General features: G+C 35.3%; 1 protein-coding gene across 10 annotated transcripts in view; it reads right to left on the bottom strand.

The window, feature by feature from the left end:
* Window positions 1-19097, bottom strand: part of PTPRD (protein tyrosine phosphatase receptor type D) — a 380554-nt gene that overhangs the window by 139210 nt on the left and 222247 nt on the right. For 8 of the 10 annotated variants that reach the window (XM_055791311.1, XM_055791313.1, XM_055791312.1 and 5 more), the window contains exon 5: window positions 3709-3897. In XM_055791311.1, coding sequence (XP_055647286.1) covers window positions 3709-3897 — 189 coding nt within the window. Of the gene's footprint in view, window positions 1-1674; window positions 1954-2462; window positions 2472-3708; window positions 3898-19097 lie in introns of those variants that run through there. The other 2 variants (XM_027792790.2, XM_055791318.1) reach the window with 2 other exon arrangements.

Here is a 19097-nt window from a genome sequence, read left to right as displayed (position 1 = left end):
TTCAACGTCGGTTCATTTTCTTGCTGAGGTGCACAGACAGAAAATGATGCAATGAAAAAAACAAAGAGATTATTTTTTTCACATCATCAGTGCTAGCGCAGGAAAACAATTTGCATTTGGCAAAAAAAATCCCTCGCTAAACAATACTCTTTCCTAAACCATTAAAATGAAGATGGGTGAGACTGCTTCAAGGAAGAATGGCTTTTGAATAAAACAAAATAGATTAAGTAGCTGGGTCATTATAATTTTTTAATTTTTATTTCATTGTTTTGATCTATTAACAAAAGTAGCACAAAAGGTGGTACTCGTAAAAAAGGCAGGACAGGCTTCAAGAAATCTTCTGCTGAAGAAAGCCAAAAATGTGCAGCAAGAACAAAAAAGCTGCTTGAAATGAAAAAAAAGAAACTGCATTAGTCATTTATAATTATCAAAATATTTTTTTAAAGAAACAAAACTCCCTTAAGACATGCAGATTGGTAAGAAAAGAAAGACAGTTTTCCACAACTTACAATCTTAAAGTACATTTGCTGAAAAACAAAGAGCAGTTGAATTAGAAGACAAAAAAGTTAAAAAGCATGGTCTATGCCAACAAGGAAGAACCAACCAACCACTGCTGAGGACCACAGAAGGGCCCCCCCCCAAGACACCCATCAAAATCCACAAGTGGGATTAGCAGTGTGGTGTCAGGAAACCCAAGAAAAATACAAAACAAGAATTACAAAAGAAGTAAACAGTTTTGCGAGATATCAAAAACCAACAATACCACATACCACCAAGAATAGTAAGTCATTAACCTTTCATTTCCAAAGCCTGTAGATTAGAAGGTCCAAAAATCCAGAGGCGAGAGAGCTCCAAGAAAAAGAAAACAACAACAACAACAACCAAAAAAAAACAATAAAGGAGAAAAAACATCTGTAATTTTTTTTGGGGGGACACATCATTTTCAACTTTATGAAGTTAAAAGAAAAAAAAAGGATTGAAGAAGAACAAAAATAAAACACTTTTATGAAAGATAAGACAAAAAGAAGATAGTCCATGTTGTCTTCTGCATGTCTGCTACTGTTCTCCAGACCATCTTGGCTTTGGTCCAGGACAAGAACAGCTAAGGAAGAAAAAAAATGATCTTTTTTTTGCTCCAGTTGGGGAAAAAAAAAAAAAAAAGAAAAAAAGAAGGGAAAAAAAAGAAAAAAAAAGAGAAAAAGAAGAAGAAGAAAAAGAAGAAGAAGAAGAATAAAAAGAAAAAAGAGGGACAAATGGTACGCTGTGACTGGGCTATGGCCAGAAGACCTGGATATGCTTTCTGTGAAGCATATCACAAATCAAATTATCATTTCTTTTTTTTTTTTTTTTTTCAATGAACAAACGAAAAAGGGAAAGGAAAAGGGAGTGTGCAGAAAGAAAGGTCACAATATGAGAGTCACTGATCATAACCAAACAGGACAAAGGAAAAATAAAAATAATCAGATGATGGACATTTCTGTGTTTGGGTTTTTTTGTGTGGTTTTTTTTTTCTTTTTTTTTTTTTTATTTAAAACAAACAAACAAACAAAAAAAAAAAAAACAAAAAACAAAACCAGAAAAAACCCCAACACAAACCAGGACAAAGATGAGAGGGATGAAAGGACAGAAAGAATGAGTAAGATCATTCTGTGAACGTTAGTTCAGCACTCTTACCTCTTATTGGTGTACCACCTGGGTGGATAATATGAATGCAAATAAGATTAGAAAGAAGAAGCATTAGTACGAGAAGAAGGAGGCTAGGGCTTTGGAAGAAGAATCAAATTAGATTTACAGAATTATATAAGGTCTTAAGAGAAACTTGAATTACTATACTGTTAAAACAGGAATAATTAGTATTATCAGGTTATAAAAGCAAGTTGCATTGTACCACAAAGGGCAAAAAGGCTACAACTGGCTGCATTGCCATTCTCAGAGTAGCATCTGCATTCTTAGATGTTTGGTTATATAGGGTTAGATATATATCGAATATGCCTCACATACTTAAAAGAAACTTTACAATACTGTACTTATGACATAGTTTAGGAAAATATTGGAAATTCTATTTAAAAAAATATAAATATATATATCTCTATAAAAAGAGGGTACACTGAAGGCTATCTCAAAACAAACACTGTAGTTTAGGCTGGATTATGGCATTTACTGTTCTACAGGTATGTGATACATGTGTACTGTTTCTTTCAGGCGTTGCTAGGACTGATAAGACAACATTTCTGTGGAGGTGTGCGTGTGCGCCACTATAGGGATCTGGTGACTACACTGACTGTTAGTAAAATGCATGCCATGCATTTTAATAATAATAATAGTAATAATAATGCTAATACTACTAATAATAATACTACTAAAATACTACTAAAATAATCATAATCATAATCATAATCATCATAAAATTCTGAATATGGAAATTAGTGGGGGTGAAGTGCGCTTCAGAACTAAGCACTTACCAATAGATTCTGGAGATTTAAATACGGAGAGAAGAAAGACAGCATAAAAATATTATTATATTCCTTATAATTTGGTACAAAGTTTTCAGTTAAAACTTTATATACTAAATCATCTATGTCACGTGAAAAATTAATTCTTAATTTACATTAACAGAAGGTTAATTTACACAGTTCTGCTGACAACAAGCAAAAAAATTAACAAGACGATTTAACATCACAGGACAGGTCAAAAGCTGAGAATTCTGGGAAGACATGTGATCAAACATCTTTAGATTCTACAACAATATCTACTACAATTGCCAAAGAAAAAAGCTCATTATATCCCAATTATCTTATTTAGGGATAAGCTTTAAGCGTCATAAATTTAGAGGTGTGTTTCTGTTTTTTTTTTTTTTTTAATCTAAAGAGAGCAAAAGAATAAACTAGGGCAGAGAGTGAAAGAACTGCTAGGGAGGTGCAAGGGGCAAAGAGAGAGAAAGCAGCAAAAGCTGGATTCTACACCAAAAGCAGACTTCTGTAGATCCAGAAAATGTAGGATTCATAAAGCTTTAGCGTGGGCGCACACTACTGTGGCTAAATGTGTTGGAAAAATGCTCAACCAGCAAAAAAAAACCTTTATTCCACAGATTACCCAAGGATTTGTTTTCCTTTATTTTAAATTCTCTTTTTAAGGTACAATTGTGCATGGGAAAAAGTATTGTGTTTTATGTATTTGTGAGAGGAAAGAAGATGTGTCCAAACTGGCTAATCTTTGGTGGAGTCAAATGTGGAAAAGACAGCACAAAACACATTTTAAATTTTAATTGAAGTGCCTAATGCAGGTTTTGGTTTTGATGAATAAAACCATTGGTACTCCTTGCAATTTCTGAATGAAGTCCAATGTTGAAATAAATTTGTTAAAAAAAAAATAAAAAGGAAAGAAGAAAGAAAGCGGAGAAAATGGATCCATCAAGTACTGCAAAAAGCAGTAAAGAAAAAAATTATCAAAAACTACAGTCACAGCAGTGAGCAATGTGGAGTAAACAGAAGCTGCAAAACACATAGAGACAGACTCTAGAAAAGGCTATGACAACATCACAGACATGGACAACACACTCAGTAACACAGAAAAGAGAGGAAGAGAAATTATTCCCTATAAATAAAAATCAGAAAATTAAAAAAAAAAAAAAAAGGAAGAGAAAGAAAAGAAAGAAAAGGTGAGAGAGAACAACTCTGGGCGTTAGTGGAAATAGTAACAAGACCCTACCTGAGCGTAACTGCTTGATGCGGCCGTTGTTGTTGCTTGTGTCAACAGGTAAGAAATCTTTGAACCAAGTTATTTCGGGGTCAGGATTGCCACTGGCTGCACATAGCATGGTAGCTGTACGAGTTCGTTCAACCACCTTCAGCTGTGGGCCCATGTCAATGGTGGGGAAACCTCGGGGAATTTGATCCTCTGCAAAAGAAATGTGTGGTTTGAAGGATTTCACATTGCATAGTAACTCATGAAAACCCCAGTCACCACCCTGCTTAACATCCAAGGGTCTCCTAAGTGCTTGTTTGCAGGGAATTGGTGCCAAAACCAGACCTCCAGGCAGTATTTTTTGTAACTTAGTGATCAAAATGCTGATATAAAATAGAAAGTTCACAAAATAGTGGCTACAAATTTTATACTTCTAGAATGCAGTAAATTGGCAGACCTACTGTATGTAGTGCATAATCATTAGGTTCCCATTATGGTACTTTACAATACTGATGTTGCTCTGCTTGCAAGTCTCCTTATTATTTTACGTGAAAATTTGAATTACCATGCCATTGACAACAGGGAAAACCATATTTCTTTACATGATACAAGTACAAAAGGAAGTATGATCATGCAGTACAGGATTTGGCCAGTGACTTAGGAGACCCAAGTTATATTTCTTGCTTTTATCATTATTACCTATGTGCTATTCATCTTAACTTTTAATGTCCCTGTGCTTCAGTTGTCCATCTGTGATACGGGTATGACAGTGCTTTACTGCTACACAAAAGTGCTGTGAGGATGAATGCATTGTAAAAGCACAAAGCACTGAGAAAACTGAACACCATAGCTATGCAGTTATCAAAGATAAAGTGACAGGACATGCATAATGATCTTGAATAGATACAACTGTGTCAACTAAACCACTCAGATATGGTAAAAAAATCCTACCCAAGTGAAGTTAATAATGGAATATTAGGAAATACTGAACAAGAGCAATTTGCCTTCTTAGGAAAATACATGCTAGTAAGTAACACTGAAAGCACAGTGGGATCATGCAATTTCTAGGAAATCTCGTTAGCATAGGTAAAACAATCTATTTGAATTACATCATCTTGCTCTTCATTTCCACTGAAATGTAAAAAAAAAATATTTTTATTGCAAAATAATTCTTATTTCCTTTCAAAAAGGACAAGCAAAAAAAAAAAAAAAAGGAGGAGGATCAATACTAACTATAAAACAAGTATTATATGTCTTGATTGGTGGTTACTGACATGCAATATATTAAGGGATAAAATTAACTTAGAAGAAATTGTTCAGTGCCAACTGTCTTTCATGAAAAATGTGTTATATTTTCAAACAATTTCAGGGAAATTTTCAGAATTTTATGAAATATGTGCAGCAAGCAAGTACATCCTATGAATCTTTGCAGTTCCTGGGGTCTGCTGTTGCCCATGAGCTACTTAATTGCTGGCAATAGAAATGCACGTAGATCCTATTCTGGTACAGCATATACAATTCTCCCATAAGTTTGCACCACTGTTCAGAGCTACTATTTCTGCCACTCAGTGGTTAAGTGTCAAACACTTCACTAGCTACAGGCTCTTCCCAAAGAAAGGTAAGTTTCATGTCTGTTTATACACATAAAATCTTTACTTTGGGAGTAACTGACCAAATTTGACTTGCGACACAGAACACGTTTTTTATGACCTGACCTTTCCTTTCCTACTTGGCTTACACAGAAAACCCTGGAGTCCCTTTTGCAAACATGTAAGTGTACAACAAAGATAATCTATTTTGAATACTAACAGAATGGAGTAGTAAAGAGCTTTCCTTTCTTGCTTTTAATAAGGGTAATTAAATTCTATCCAAACCCCTTATGCATAGAATCTCTCTGAATGAATGATCTTCATGAAATTTTCATGAGAAACATCACAATGTAACAGATTCAAATAGCCAGAACTGTTATATTTTTGACAGTTGTGGCTTGTTTCCAAGCTGGCTCTCAGGTATTTGGCAATAAAACCCAATATTCAACATCAAACGGACCAGCAAAATAAGAAATTTGCAATTGGAATGCCTATTACAGTGGATTCAGTTTTTAAGATGTTACTAGATTTTTTTTCTCTCTAACTTTACTAGTGATTTGTACAAAACTGTCTTTACAATTTGATGATACCAAGTTTGACAGATCATCAAACACTCTATGCAAGATCAGGGAGCAACTGTCTCTCAGCCATAGTAAGAGAAAAGTAATCGTTAAAAATTTTTGATACCATGTCTGCTGTACAGTTTCACATGAGGTAAAAAGAAAAATATTTTTTACTGGTCATTCATATGCTCATTAGGCTCTAAACCATAGTATATACTACTGTTCCCTATTAATGTTCAGTTCTAGTGAATTAGCTTCCGATTCATCAACAATTTAAATCAGACTTGACCTTCTCAAAGCTGTTTGGTACTGTCATTTTGAGAGGCCATTAAAGGGCAGATTTCTCTGTCCTTGTGCTTCATAAGTCACACATGTAATACATATTTTGTTTAGGATGACAGATACAAGAGATTTAGAAGTAGAGAACATTCTTTGAATTTGTTAGGTGTCTTAACAGCAATGCATTCCATTACTGGCATTAAAAGAACGCCTTTAGTACTATGCCAGTGTAACTTCCAGTTGCTGGAAGAGCTCTACAAAAGTTATTTTTCACTGAATGCATGATCTGAACAACACAGAGAGGCAATTACAAAAAGTGGTTACCACATGAACCCTTAAGAGAGAATAATATGAAAAGGCCTTCCCTTCTCTTGTTTCCTACCATGTTTGTTATTAATATTTCTAAACTGTCACTCCATATATTCTATTTTTTTGACATTGCTCATCTCTAAAAAATTTCCTTGAGATCATGCCTCTGCTGCCATTTTTGTCAAAGTGGTTATTACTTCCCTTCTAAGCAACATATATGGAGAAAGCACATAAACTTCTACACTCAGATTTCACTATAAGTATACCTAAAGACATTGCTCAGCACATGATTTTACATGTTGCTGCACCTGTCTTAGAGGTGAGCAAGCCCTCACAAATGCAACAGCATTTAGAACAGAGACTCAAGCTCAGCTTTTATGTGTAAACAGTAGTTGATGGAGTGGTACCTTGAAAATACCAACAAGTTCAATTTTGTTTTATCAAAAAGAAACCATACTTACCCTTAAGAGTATCTACAGAAAGAAAAAATCCCAACCCACCACCAAACCTCTGAACATAGCTGTGCCACAACTACATATCACAAACATACTTAAACTGTGTTTACTCTTATCTTGAAAGAAAGAAGTGTGCTGTTGCAGTCTCTCTTTTTAAATGACATAATTATTTCATAAGATTTCAGGACCTTCCAAAGCTATGTCTGAAGGTATACTGTCAAGCCAATGTATATAAAAGAGCTGGATTCGAAGGACGAAGATGATTTCACTCAAATCCAGTACAATGGATTTGACTCATGATAAGCCTGCCCAGGTGTACAACACAGCTAAACAAAAAGAAAAACAGTGATCTTCATCCTGTATTTGCAACACACTTTCTTAACATTTTGACTACTTTCCCTGTAAAAACCTACTTTCAGATCATGTCTACGCTCTGCTGGCAACAAGAAGAGTGGCAGCTTTGTTTTAAAAACAGATTGGGTCTTAAGAGTCTTACATTCTTCATAGCTACCTTACAGAATCACATTGGCAATCAGCATGATGTTTTATTAAGAAAGACAGAATCATGCGAATATTTTTCTCAGTTATAGTACATTATGACAATATTACTATGATATGGATATGAAGAGCAAATGAAAAGTACCTAAGCAAATTGTGATGACTTCAGTTGTGGGTTATGGAGTATAAAGGCAAGGTAATAGTACTGGGTCCAGGACTGGACAGCTGACATGAACACTGGGTAGTATTTCTGTTAAGAATTTTCTTCCAGATTAACTATTTGCACCATCAAAACACCCATCTTACAGAATATCCAGTATTAACTTGTAGTTAAATCTGTGTAATCTGCCTAACTAAAATACATACTCCGTGTATCACTGTTCCTTTTAAAAAATATTGCCCTATGTGAACCAATTATTCTTGTGGAAATGGAAGGTGGTTCTCCATTCTATTCAGGAAGAACAAAAAAAATATCTGTTTCAAGATTCACTGATAGCTTTGCCACAGGCTAATTTTAGTCATTCTGTAGCTCACAGAATAAAACTGCACACATGGAGTATTCCCAGAATACACAATAGATACTGAAGATAAACTGCCACAATAAAGTTTATTATTTCAAACAACGGTGTAAATAAAGCTTTTATTTTCACTATTCCAGATGGCAGCAGCATATAATTTGCACTGTTTTGACATCATGACTGTATTATTCAAAATCATTCTTCCTGCAACTGAACTGAATGCAGGATTGAGAACAGTAAAACCAAAGTGAGTAGGGGAGAGAGTAAGATCAACGTTTTGCAGCAAATTGTTGGTATTCTGTTCTATTATTGAAGAAATACGTATATAAATAATTTAAAAATAAAACCAAAGCTATTTCTAACTATACATAAAAGGCTATTTTAGATTTTTAAAAAATAAAGGCTCAGAAAAGTGCTAGTTAATAAACATTATTCCTATTGAATTTTTTTACAAGGTAAATTTTGCCAGAAAAATAATTACAAACACACAGTAAGTTCTTTTCCCAGGGTCCTTTGTTCAAAGCTGCTACATACAGATGGATACTTTTACTTAGTGGTGCTCTAAGTCAGTAAAGGAGGGTAACATCTACACTGTAAGAATAGATCTAGGTATGTGTGGAGATTTCTCTATAACTTCATGCTATTATATCACACAAGGAAAGGGAATTAGACATTGATATGATCATCAGAGACTCACTAACATTTGGTAAATATTCAATAAGAGAACATCTGCTCCTACTAACCAATAAAACATACGCATTAGAAAATATTCTTCATATATTGAAGAGATGTGCAAAGCACTTTTGATGCAAAAGAAAACAAATTTGTTTAGTAGCTCTGTATGCAATTACCCTGCAAATTGCAAAGTAATGTCTATACAACAGAACATAGAGCCACTTAGACTGAATTATCATTTGTATGAATGTTGAAGCAGCAATTTCACATTGCATTAAGTCAGTTAATATTCATAGTTATTAGCATTTAGCCTTAAATAAGTTCTGTTTTAAGAAATGAGTGCATTGAGCCTTTGAAATTAGGTATCTTCATAAGGACATGAAAATGAAAAAAAGAACTTGCACCTTTTGGCAATTCTCAAAATCTGCTAAATTAAAGACTGTGCATAGCAAGCTCTTTCCAAAGTGACCTCTCTTACTCACGTGAACAGTGAAATACCTCTCATTCTCCTTTAACAATTAGATGCTGGATGAAAAGAGTAAACACTTGGAGAGTTATCACTTATATGAAAACATAAGCCTTCAAAATAAGGGTTTATTCCCACATTTGCACTCCAGCACTGTAGTAGCTTACAGCAATACGTATTATCTGAACATCATACTCCCAAATTCAGTTATGACAGAACTTCTTGATGTCTGTTCTGCTTACTGGGAATGGAAATGGAAATACAAAGGGCCATGTTCTAATAAAACCCCAAAACCACACAAGAAAAAAACACCAAAAAAACCCCCAACCCCAAACAAACAAACCCACAAAAAATAAAACCATATTACCCCAATCAGCAGGGAATCCAAGAGTCCCTGCCAGATGTCCCTTCTGTAACATAAGGAGAGGACTCAGCTAGAGTTATGGGAATGAAACAAAGGCAGAGAAGTTGATGTGGTGTTTTAAGTGCAGGGTATCATATATATTGAGGAAAGGAAACAGTAAACTTCTGAAGTGGAGGAGAACACAGCATCCCACATATTTCCACATGCAAATGTTCATAAGCATGAAACTATATATTTTGCACGGGTGAATAAAAGACAAGAGGACAGCAAAGGGCAGCGATATAAATTTCTGTGATTATCATTTCTAATTTGAGGCTTAGTTTCCAGACAGGGTTAGGATTTAGATAATACTAAGTCAGGGTTAAACTGGGGCTTGCCAAGAATCAGGATTAGGAAAACACATGATTGCTTTATCTAGTCAATATTTTTAACATACCAATAGCTGTGTTTTTACATCCTCCTTTCTTTAATTTGAAAAATAAAGGGGAAAGAGTAACAGTAGTGCAGCGATGTCAGTCTTTGCTTTAAGCTTTGATTTTTCACATCACACACAGTTTTATGGTGCAGTAAATAGTAAGATCAGCAGCAGGTTCATATGTACACCGGAGATCACTTCTCATATTAGTAGTCTGAATGTACAGATTGGTCCAGAAAACATAACAGCATCATTTTATTTTTCTCCCCACTTCCTTCTCTCCATTAATATTCCATGTTAAAATATTAAGATCAGTAAATATATATGACACTTTTTATAAGTGATTACCACATATTCATTCTTAGGTATAAAGAAAGAAATCATCACAATAAATTTGTAACATACTAATTCAAACTGAGAAGGAGGCATAAGCATCTTGGTTTTGCTAGACCAAAGAGGACATGAGAGAAAAAGTGAACAATCTGGCAAAGGAGTTGTCAGACCATACAGTTCTCCGCCCCCTCCTTCCTCCCCATTTGCACTACATGTCCAAACCTGTGCCTAAACCTAAAGGAGTGAAATGCTGCCTAAGACAGTCAAATGAACTCAGCTAGTGATCATGGCCACTTCTGTTACTTATGTTATGCAGCTTTCACTGAGTGTTTCCTCCAGGCCATAATCTTACTGAGTACTTTTTAACGTAGCCTGCAAACTCTGCAGCCCAAACTGACAACTATAAACTATACTAACTGCATTAATGTCAAAGCTGCAAATTTAAAGGCCCTGACAAAGGAACTGTAGTGGCAAACACATCAATTTTGTTTAAGTCTTGTTTTCAAAGGGGAATAATAGCGTATTTTTTTTAATTCTAGATCAGCATCAAATTACTGCATTTTAGAAAGAGAAAGGGAAGCATTTTCACTTTGATAAGTGGGTGGATATGTGACCCGCAAGGACTTCAGTTTGGTCCCTTAGAAGAAGGAAATGAGTAAAAGTGCTGAAGCTTTATCACTCAAGTTTTGTACAAAGATGCTGGGGTCAGGACTTTAAAAGCACTTTTGGTGCAGTGAATTAAACTGTAAGTTATTCAAGGTAGAGGCTATGCATTCCAACTGTATTTTATGATGTTTAGTACAACAATGCACACATACAGATGCAGCAATTTGGATGTTATTGCAGTATTTCAATAAATAGCAAACAATGATGAATAACAAACAATAAAAGTGCTATTATTGCTGAAAAGAAAAAAAGAAGATAAATGTTAAAACAGAAAATGGATTCTGGAAAAATGTGGTTGAAGAGACTATCCCTCAAAAGTCAGTATTACTGAGTATCGCACTAACATTAACAGTAGAAAATATGCAAAGTTTTGCTACATCTAATACAGCATCCACCTTTTATTTGTCTGAAGAGCCTGCTTAAAGCATTCATAACACTTACATGACTACAGACAGGTGACTGTAAAAATATAACAGATACAGCAGCTTCCAATTTTTGTGGTTTGATTTTTTTTTAAGTCTTTACACCACTATGAATGCATGTCTCTCAATTAAGAAAATGCTGGATGAGACAAGGAAGATGTAAGACAACAAAGCAAAGCCTTATATCATGTACCTCTAATATTCATAAGCAAAAGACAGCTGGCAAATGTTAAAACACATGTCATCTTTGAACCTGTATGAATCTTTAACAGAAGTGAGAAAGTGAGTGGATGCTGAGGTTCTTCCCTGGTGGCCTGGCTACGGAGGGAACAGGTATACTCTAGACTTCACTCTTCACCTTTCTTAATATGAGGGAGGTATCCCTCTCACCTCTTGTGCCCACATAGGCACCACTCCCTCTCTCACAGATACTGAGAAAACGCCTAGGGATCTGTTAGCAGGGAAGGACAGGAGTAGGAGAAAAGAAGAAATTATTTTTTTTTTCTTGGGGTGAGTTTCACCACTTAAGTCAAAAAAGCTCAGGAAGTGTCCAGAGAAGGAAGTTGGAGGGTACTTTCTTCTGGGGGAAACCCAGCCATTAACTTCTGTTCTTGAAGAATACAGAAGCACTTCCTTTGTAGCAGTGGACACACATTGCTTAAAATTGCTTAAAAGCCAGCTTTCTTACAGTTCTGTGCCCAAGCTCACTAATTACTGCTGTGTGATAAATATCCTTTAATGATTATGGACTTACACAGCACAACGTGTGGATAAAGACTTTTACATAGCAACATAGAAATATTACTATTTAGAAAGCCTAAGGCTGCCACACTCCAAAGTTTTCATCCCAGAAAGATTCAGAGGTACATGATGTCCCAAACACAGTTTTGCTATGGATTATTATGCCCCCCAAAACCAACGTCAGAACTGGCTGTTACCTGAGACTTTGACTTCTACCAGAAATTTTGCTGCTGCTCTAAACTGAAGTAAATGGGACTAGTCTGGGATTTACCATGTTTTGTGTTACTATAGGAAGCACTGTTTTCACAGGTGATAGGTAAGTCTGTACTCTGAGATACTGTGTGGGAGAAAACACTTAACATGCCATCATGCTTTCTAGCACAATGGAGACCTGCCCGTGAAGCCAGTACAGAGGGCCTGGTGATGCTAGGCAGCTCTCATTCGGATCTGCTGAGTGCTGGCACTTGCACTCCTCCAAAGCATTTTTCACAATAATAATCACATGGCCTTGAAGAAGCTATTGTGAACAGTTGTTAACTGAACTAAGAAAACACAAACAGGCATTCTGGAAGGCTGAAGGAGAGAGATGTACTTTAAACATGACACTTTCATATTTGTCTAGCAACTGCAGCTAGTATTTATCGTGGAACTGTAAATGAGGAATAGCATGGGGATACATTCATTAGATGCTGAACATAGACAAAAACGGATTTACTCTTGCTGCAATTTAGCCAACTAATTATACCACAAGTTATATTTTAATATGAAATAGGATCTTGGCTTGTCATAGGAGCACAGGATGTTAAAAAGTGTTTTTTAAAGACTGTTTCATATGCTGAGCTCAGGGTTCACACCTGTAAACACATTGAAATTATTTTAACTAATTATGCAATTAAGTGCTACTTCTAAAAAAACCATACCACAATAAAAATCTTTGATGTGCAGTGTAAACTGAAATTTATTACAATCTACAGTCTGAGTGAGTATCTCCAAATTATAAATAAAAAAGTCATCAATAACATTTGTGAGCATTTGCTTACAAAGTATTAAATTGATTTTATATGGAGTATAGGCAAGCTTTTTTTTTTCAGTTCCCTCTTAAGATAATTTTCTCACATATTTTGGTATGACTTATCAAATATGATCCTAAAAATGCAAGATGCACTTTCTAGAAAAAAAGAGGAGGGAAGGGTTGTGGTTTTTGTTTTGGTTTTGTTTTGTTTTGTTTTTTTTTTTGAAAAAAAGTATTGCAAATGAAAATGATAATTTGTTAACACAGATACAGCAATGTTTCAGTTCCCGTGAAATACTATACTAGCGTGGACATAAAGAAGTAGCTAGAAGTCACAGGCCTAAACTAGTGCTGGGATAATGTTTGAACAGTCCTGTGTGATTGCCAGAAGGCCAAGGGAGTCATGATGTCAGGTGGGTTAGAGGTGTGCGGATGGGGGAAGCACATCTGAGAAGGAATAGAAAGAAAGATTCATGTTGTGACATTTATTTGGAAATTCATTATAAAATGTCCTGTGAAAAACAGTTAATGAAGTCAAACAGCTGTGGAGAGCCAGTTCCTCCCTTTAAACAGACTAAGCTTAGCATAGCATTGTATGTGTCAAGTACATAAAAAATCAGCATAAACAAAAAAAACCAAAAAAAACAACTCCATGCCAACTCTATGGACAGACCTAACACATGACAAGTTGCATGAAGAAGGTATAAATTAAGAAAACAAAATGCTTGAAAATAAAAAGATGTGAATTTGTCCAGTAGTGAATTGCCACTCAGTGAGAGGCCCTATGCCACATAAGCAACATGAACAATTGACAGAGTTCCAGGGTTGTGTCTGATTTCAAAAAAGGAACTGTTTATCCTTGGATTTATCAGTAATAACAGCTGTCATCCATTCTATAACTAAATACAAAATCCACGTCTTTTAGAGAAAAGAGATTGAACTAATTTTTCCTGTAGGCTGGAGAGGTAGGCATGAAAGCTATTATATGCACTCTTTAGAAGCAACTGGGAGAAGGTCACATGCTATAGTAATAGAGAAATAATTTCTGCCACTATAGGAATATATAGCAGTAAGTCTCAGACTACACAACAGTATTTCAGTATTTTTTTGTACCTCAAGAAAATGGAAAGATCAATCTTTGCGTGCTAAAGATCTTTCTGCTTTTATTTTATTAAGTCATACGACTTTGGATAACTGCTAGCTACATCATAAGCTTTTCTGAGTATGAACTGAAAGGTAAGAGATTATAAAAAGAAGGGTTGGCTGGTTTTTACTTTTCAGTAACTTCCAACTCCTTTGGCACAAGAAGAAATCATCTTGTTAATATACAGCTAGCTTTTTTGGGGGGTGCTTTTGCTTTAAATGCTGTGCTTCTGGAAAAGGTTTGTCTAAACTGTTATTCCTGATGTATGAAAACCTTTCTGAAGGTTATTTTAACCTTTAATGTGACACATTTAAGCTTCATAATATTAGACAACCTGGTACAGGTACGGTGTCCATGAACACTGTCATCTTCAAAATCCTACCTGAACTTCTTACTCTCCTTTAAACAACCGCAAACATGCCACCCTGAAAGAGCACCATCAAGACCTGCAAAAAACCTTTCTCTTGAGTTTTGGCCTTAAAAATTTCTACAAAGAGAAAATTATTTTTTAAATTATTTATTTATCATGTTTTGTAAACCATATATGTCAAAATTTTCAAAGGTAAAAATTCATGTTCACATTACTATAGGACCTTTTTGATATTTAGTAGCTGGGTGTGCACAAAAGTCAGTATCGTGGAGATGATGGCTGCAGAAACATTTCCACAAAGATCTTGCCTGAACACATTGGAAATCTTCCATACAAAAATGTCTGAAGATTCTTAGAAACTATTTGCAAGTATATGGCAAACTTCCACATCTTTGTTGCTCTGCCTGTGATCATCTTTACCAGCTCATACAGCAAGTAGGATGACAGGAACTACTGATATTAAGTCTTTAAAAGAAAAAAACATGCCACGTGATCTCCTGCTGAAGTCTTAAACTAACAGCAAGCACTCTAAGTGTTTCCACCAGTTTTAAATGAACTTACAGAAACCACCCTTCTCACAACAAAATCTAAAAAACAAATAATAAAATAAATTTATGATTATTACAGGTAGTATTATTCATTATTTTGTCCATAAATTTAGACAGAAGGTCTTTTCTTCCACAAAAGGAGATAAAAAGACCTTAAAAAATACCTCACCTTAGTCTCAATGAAAAGCAAGTATGAATTCAACTATCAGCTCTAAGTCATTGTGTCCTGTTTCAAACTTAATGCAGGACACCAGAAACAATTATCAAGGGTTTAAATGTCAGGATACATCAGCTGCAAACTGGAAAACTCTTTTTCTAATGATTCTAAATCAGGGAAAAGTATATATCCAGTATCTTGCCACAAAATATGTAGTAATTCTAAATAAACTTATGCAAAACACATGCAAGACCGAGTAACTTAGTGTAAATTACGTGATTTCTTCTGAGTATGCAAGATCAATGTAATGATTTAACCCCAGCCAGCACGTACCCCACAGATGCCTGCTTCCTCACTCTGCCACCACCCCATGGGTTGAGACGAGAACAGTTTAATAACTGAAATAAAGTAATAATAATAACAAGAACAAGAATAGTAATTGTAATGAGGAAGAGAGGGAGAGAGACGAATAAAACCTAAGTGAAAATAAACCCCAAGTGATGCACAATGCAATTGTTCACCACCCTCCGACTGATGCCCAGTCAGTCCCTGAGCAGCAACTGGCAGGCCCCAGCCAACCCCCCTCAGTTTCCATGCTAAGCACAATGTCCCATGGTATGGATTATCCCTTTGGCTAGTTTGGGTCAGCTGTCCTGGCTGTGTCCCCTCCCAATTTCTTGTGCATTTCCTTGTTGGCAGAGCGTGAGAGACTTTAAAAGTCCTTGACTTAGAGTAAGCACTACTTAGTAATGCCTAAAAAATCAGTGTGTTATCAACACTATACTCATACTAAATCCAAAACACATCACTGTACCAGCTACTAAGAATTAAAGCCGAAACCAGGACAACTAGCTATAGAAGCTTTCAAAGATCTCTGTTCTGTCTTTTGAACTCCTAGGCAAAAGTTCTTTTCAATAAATGAAAATAATTTTAATAGTTATTATTTATGTAACATGATTTTGCAAAGCACTTCACAAAGCAGACTCACCCATTTTAGTGAAAACCAGGTATATTTACATGTCTATAGCTCTATATAATTAGATTTTTCAAATTTCACATTTTATCCCTTTTTTTTTTTACTGTATTTAGTTTTATCATATCACAGTAAGAGCATTCACAGTATTTCTGAATCTAAAAAGCACCTGCTCCAAACATTTTTCATAATAAACCCACTGCACATTAAGAAAAATATCTTTCCAAGTCAGTTTTGCATCATTCTGTGACATCGTCTGAAAAAATTCTGAAACAAACAGTATTGTTTCACATTTCTTAAGCCTAAGCAGTCTGTTCCAAATAATCACATGCAAATTTTTTCTTGATTGGCTGCCAATGGTTTCAAAACTTTTTCATTACATAATTTATCTAACTTAAAGCAAATGAGTAGTCTCATTGAGAAAACTGACTGTAACGGAACTATTTATATACTTAAGTATGTTGCTGAGGCAACTGTTACATTTTTTAAATTAATTGTCATTTTACTTCATAGGTTATTTCATACCATGCTTTCTTCCTTCTCCAAAAGTAAATTTGCAAATTTTCCCCCACACATGAAAAATATTACATTCTTTTTGTCTCTAAGTGAAATCAACTTGTATGCATATCACTTATCTGCCTGAAGATTCATAAAGCGCTGTTTAGATTTTATGGTTAATACCATAGATTTCAGACATGCATCATCAAGAACACTTCATTTCGCTGTGGTATTTGTGCTAGCTCTTATGTGAAGAAGATACAGCCTTGCAGAGAAATAAATGATTATTTTTTAATACCATGGGAAGAACAAGGAAGCCATTTAACGTATGTTCATATCACTACCCATCAAGCTTCTTAGGACCTGAACAAGTAGCCATTTCATGCAAGCAACACTGAAAATTAGTCACTAGAAAATCAAGTTAAAAAGCAAAAGATAATTTTCAAGTTGATTTTTGGCAGTGCAGGTGGACTAACATGCACGTGTGCAAACCCTGATTAAAAGAACTATTGGATTTTATTAACATTCATGGTTAATAACTTTTTTTTTTTTTATATCACTATAGTATGCTAAGACAAACAGCACTGAGGTTTTATCACTATACCAAATTCATTTGCTGAGAATTAGATGAATGGTAAAATTAGCTCTTCCTACCACCACTTGCTTTAGCAGCTGCACCTTAGTTGGATTACCTTTGTCCTTTAGAGGTTATAAGATTGAAAGTTCACAGCTGGATGTTGTAGGGAAGTAGGTAAGCAACTACATTCTCAGTCAGTATGAGATACTAGTTTAAGCATTATTACAATAAAACACAAATGGTTTCCATTCTTCTCTTGATGTGCACATAATATTTATTAACTTTAATAGGAGTTACAGAAGTGCATCAAAAGAAGAGATGCTATACCTAGCATTCATTTTTAACACATGAAAACAGTATTACACCTGTCTGTATGAAACCCTCACACAAAATCTCTAAATTATTACCTGTATTGATAGTATTAAGAGTATTAAAACTGAGACTTTCATTTTATATTGATTTTATTTTATCATGCCCTTAGTGTTTTAAATGATTTCTGTTCCATCTGTCTATAAATTTATTTTCTTATAGTACAGTTCTGTTCCACTTTTCCATATATTTCTCTACAGTGTAACAAGTTACCTTTATTTCTGTGAGACTATGGAGATGAATGCTTTGAAGATACTGTGTTTTATACTTTGGTCTCCTTGATATTTTCACTCTGGAGATAAGTACCTTTTAGAACCCTTTTCCCTTCCCCCTCCCCCCTTCCCAATTTTCTTTCAGCAGAGTCTTTCAGTCAGTGCTTAGTCTTCTGTTCAAAACTGCCTCCCCAGAGAGTTGTAACTACTTGTCAGTCTTCCAAAAGCAAAACTGAGAATTTACTCCCTTTGTTTTAGCTACAAAGTTAACTCTTTGTTCCCCTCCTGTTGCTATACAAAAATTTCACCTGAAATTGCTGGTGCTCTCAACTTTAGTTACTTGCCTATAGTCTTGGTGGCTCTAATGCTTTTTAGTTTCAGAGGGTGTCTCTTGAGGGCAGTTCAGTTCAACCAGTGCAGTTCACCTCCCATCCAAGTTCAGAGAGCTGGCATATACTTTCTGCCAGTGTGTTGTGGTGAAGGGTTTGCTGTTGGGGCGTGCACTGTCCGAGGTCAGCACCAGAGGAGATTAAGATTTAGGATTTTACTGGGTGTTACAAAGTTCTGGTGGGGACAGATCACTTTATATGCAAGACAACAGCTCTCCCAGTTTTGGTATTGCTTTAATGTGTCAGACAACTACTTGCAGCACTGAATACTGTAAGGCAAATGATTGAGATTTGGTGGCACCACCACTATTCCTGACTGTGACAATTTACTTTTCCATTTCCTAGCCTAGTGTTTATGATGAAGCTTGCACCTCTGAAGCTGTTTAAGAGATGTTTGTGTGTGTCCTGCCTTGTAAGATGTAGGTACAGAAAACAATTACAATGACTCACATGCTTTCTGCCTTTTCCAAGATGTTCTTCATGTGCAAAGGGACAGATACATTCACAATTTGGTGGGAAAAAGATAATGGTGTGTGCTAACCTTCTACAATATAAAGGGTAAAAGACTGTGGTAAAAATCCCACAATTAAGAGGACACAATTCTGAAAGAAGAACTGATAAAGATGCAACATTTGCAATGTGACTCTGCATGTGAAATACTTGTTCTCAAACTCAAACCAGCCTAATGATCACATCTGCATGCAAACTCCAAAATTTAAATGTGATGAAGACATATGTGGCACTTAAAAACTGAAAAACAAGTCTTAGTTTGGTTCTGAGCAGTGAATGTAATAACAACATAATCACTCCACAGATATTAACAGTCATTTCATGTTTTCCAAATTGAGTAATGCCATGATTTATTGAGGTA

The sequence above is a fragment of the Falco peregrinus genome, chromosome Z, assembly GCF_023634155.1.
Source record: "Falco peregrinus isolate bFalPer1 chromosome Z, bFalPer1.pri, whole genome shotgun sequence".
In the NCBI taxonomy this organism is placed as follows: domain Eukaryota; kingdom Metazoa; phylum Chordata; class Aves; order Falconiformes; family Falconidae; genus Falco; species Falco peregrinus.
Note: the sequence above shows the minus strand (reverse complement) of the source record. Positions and strands in the feature narration are given on the sequence as shown.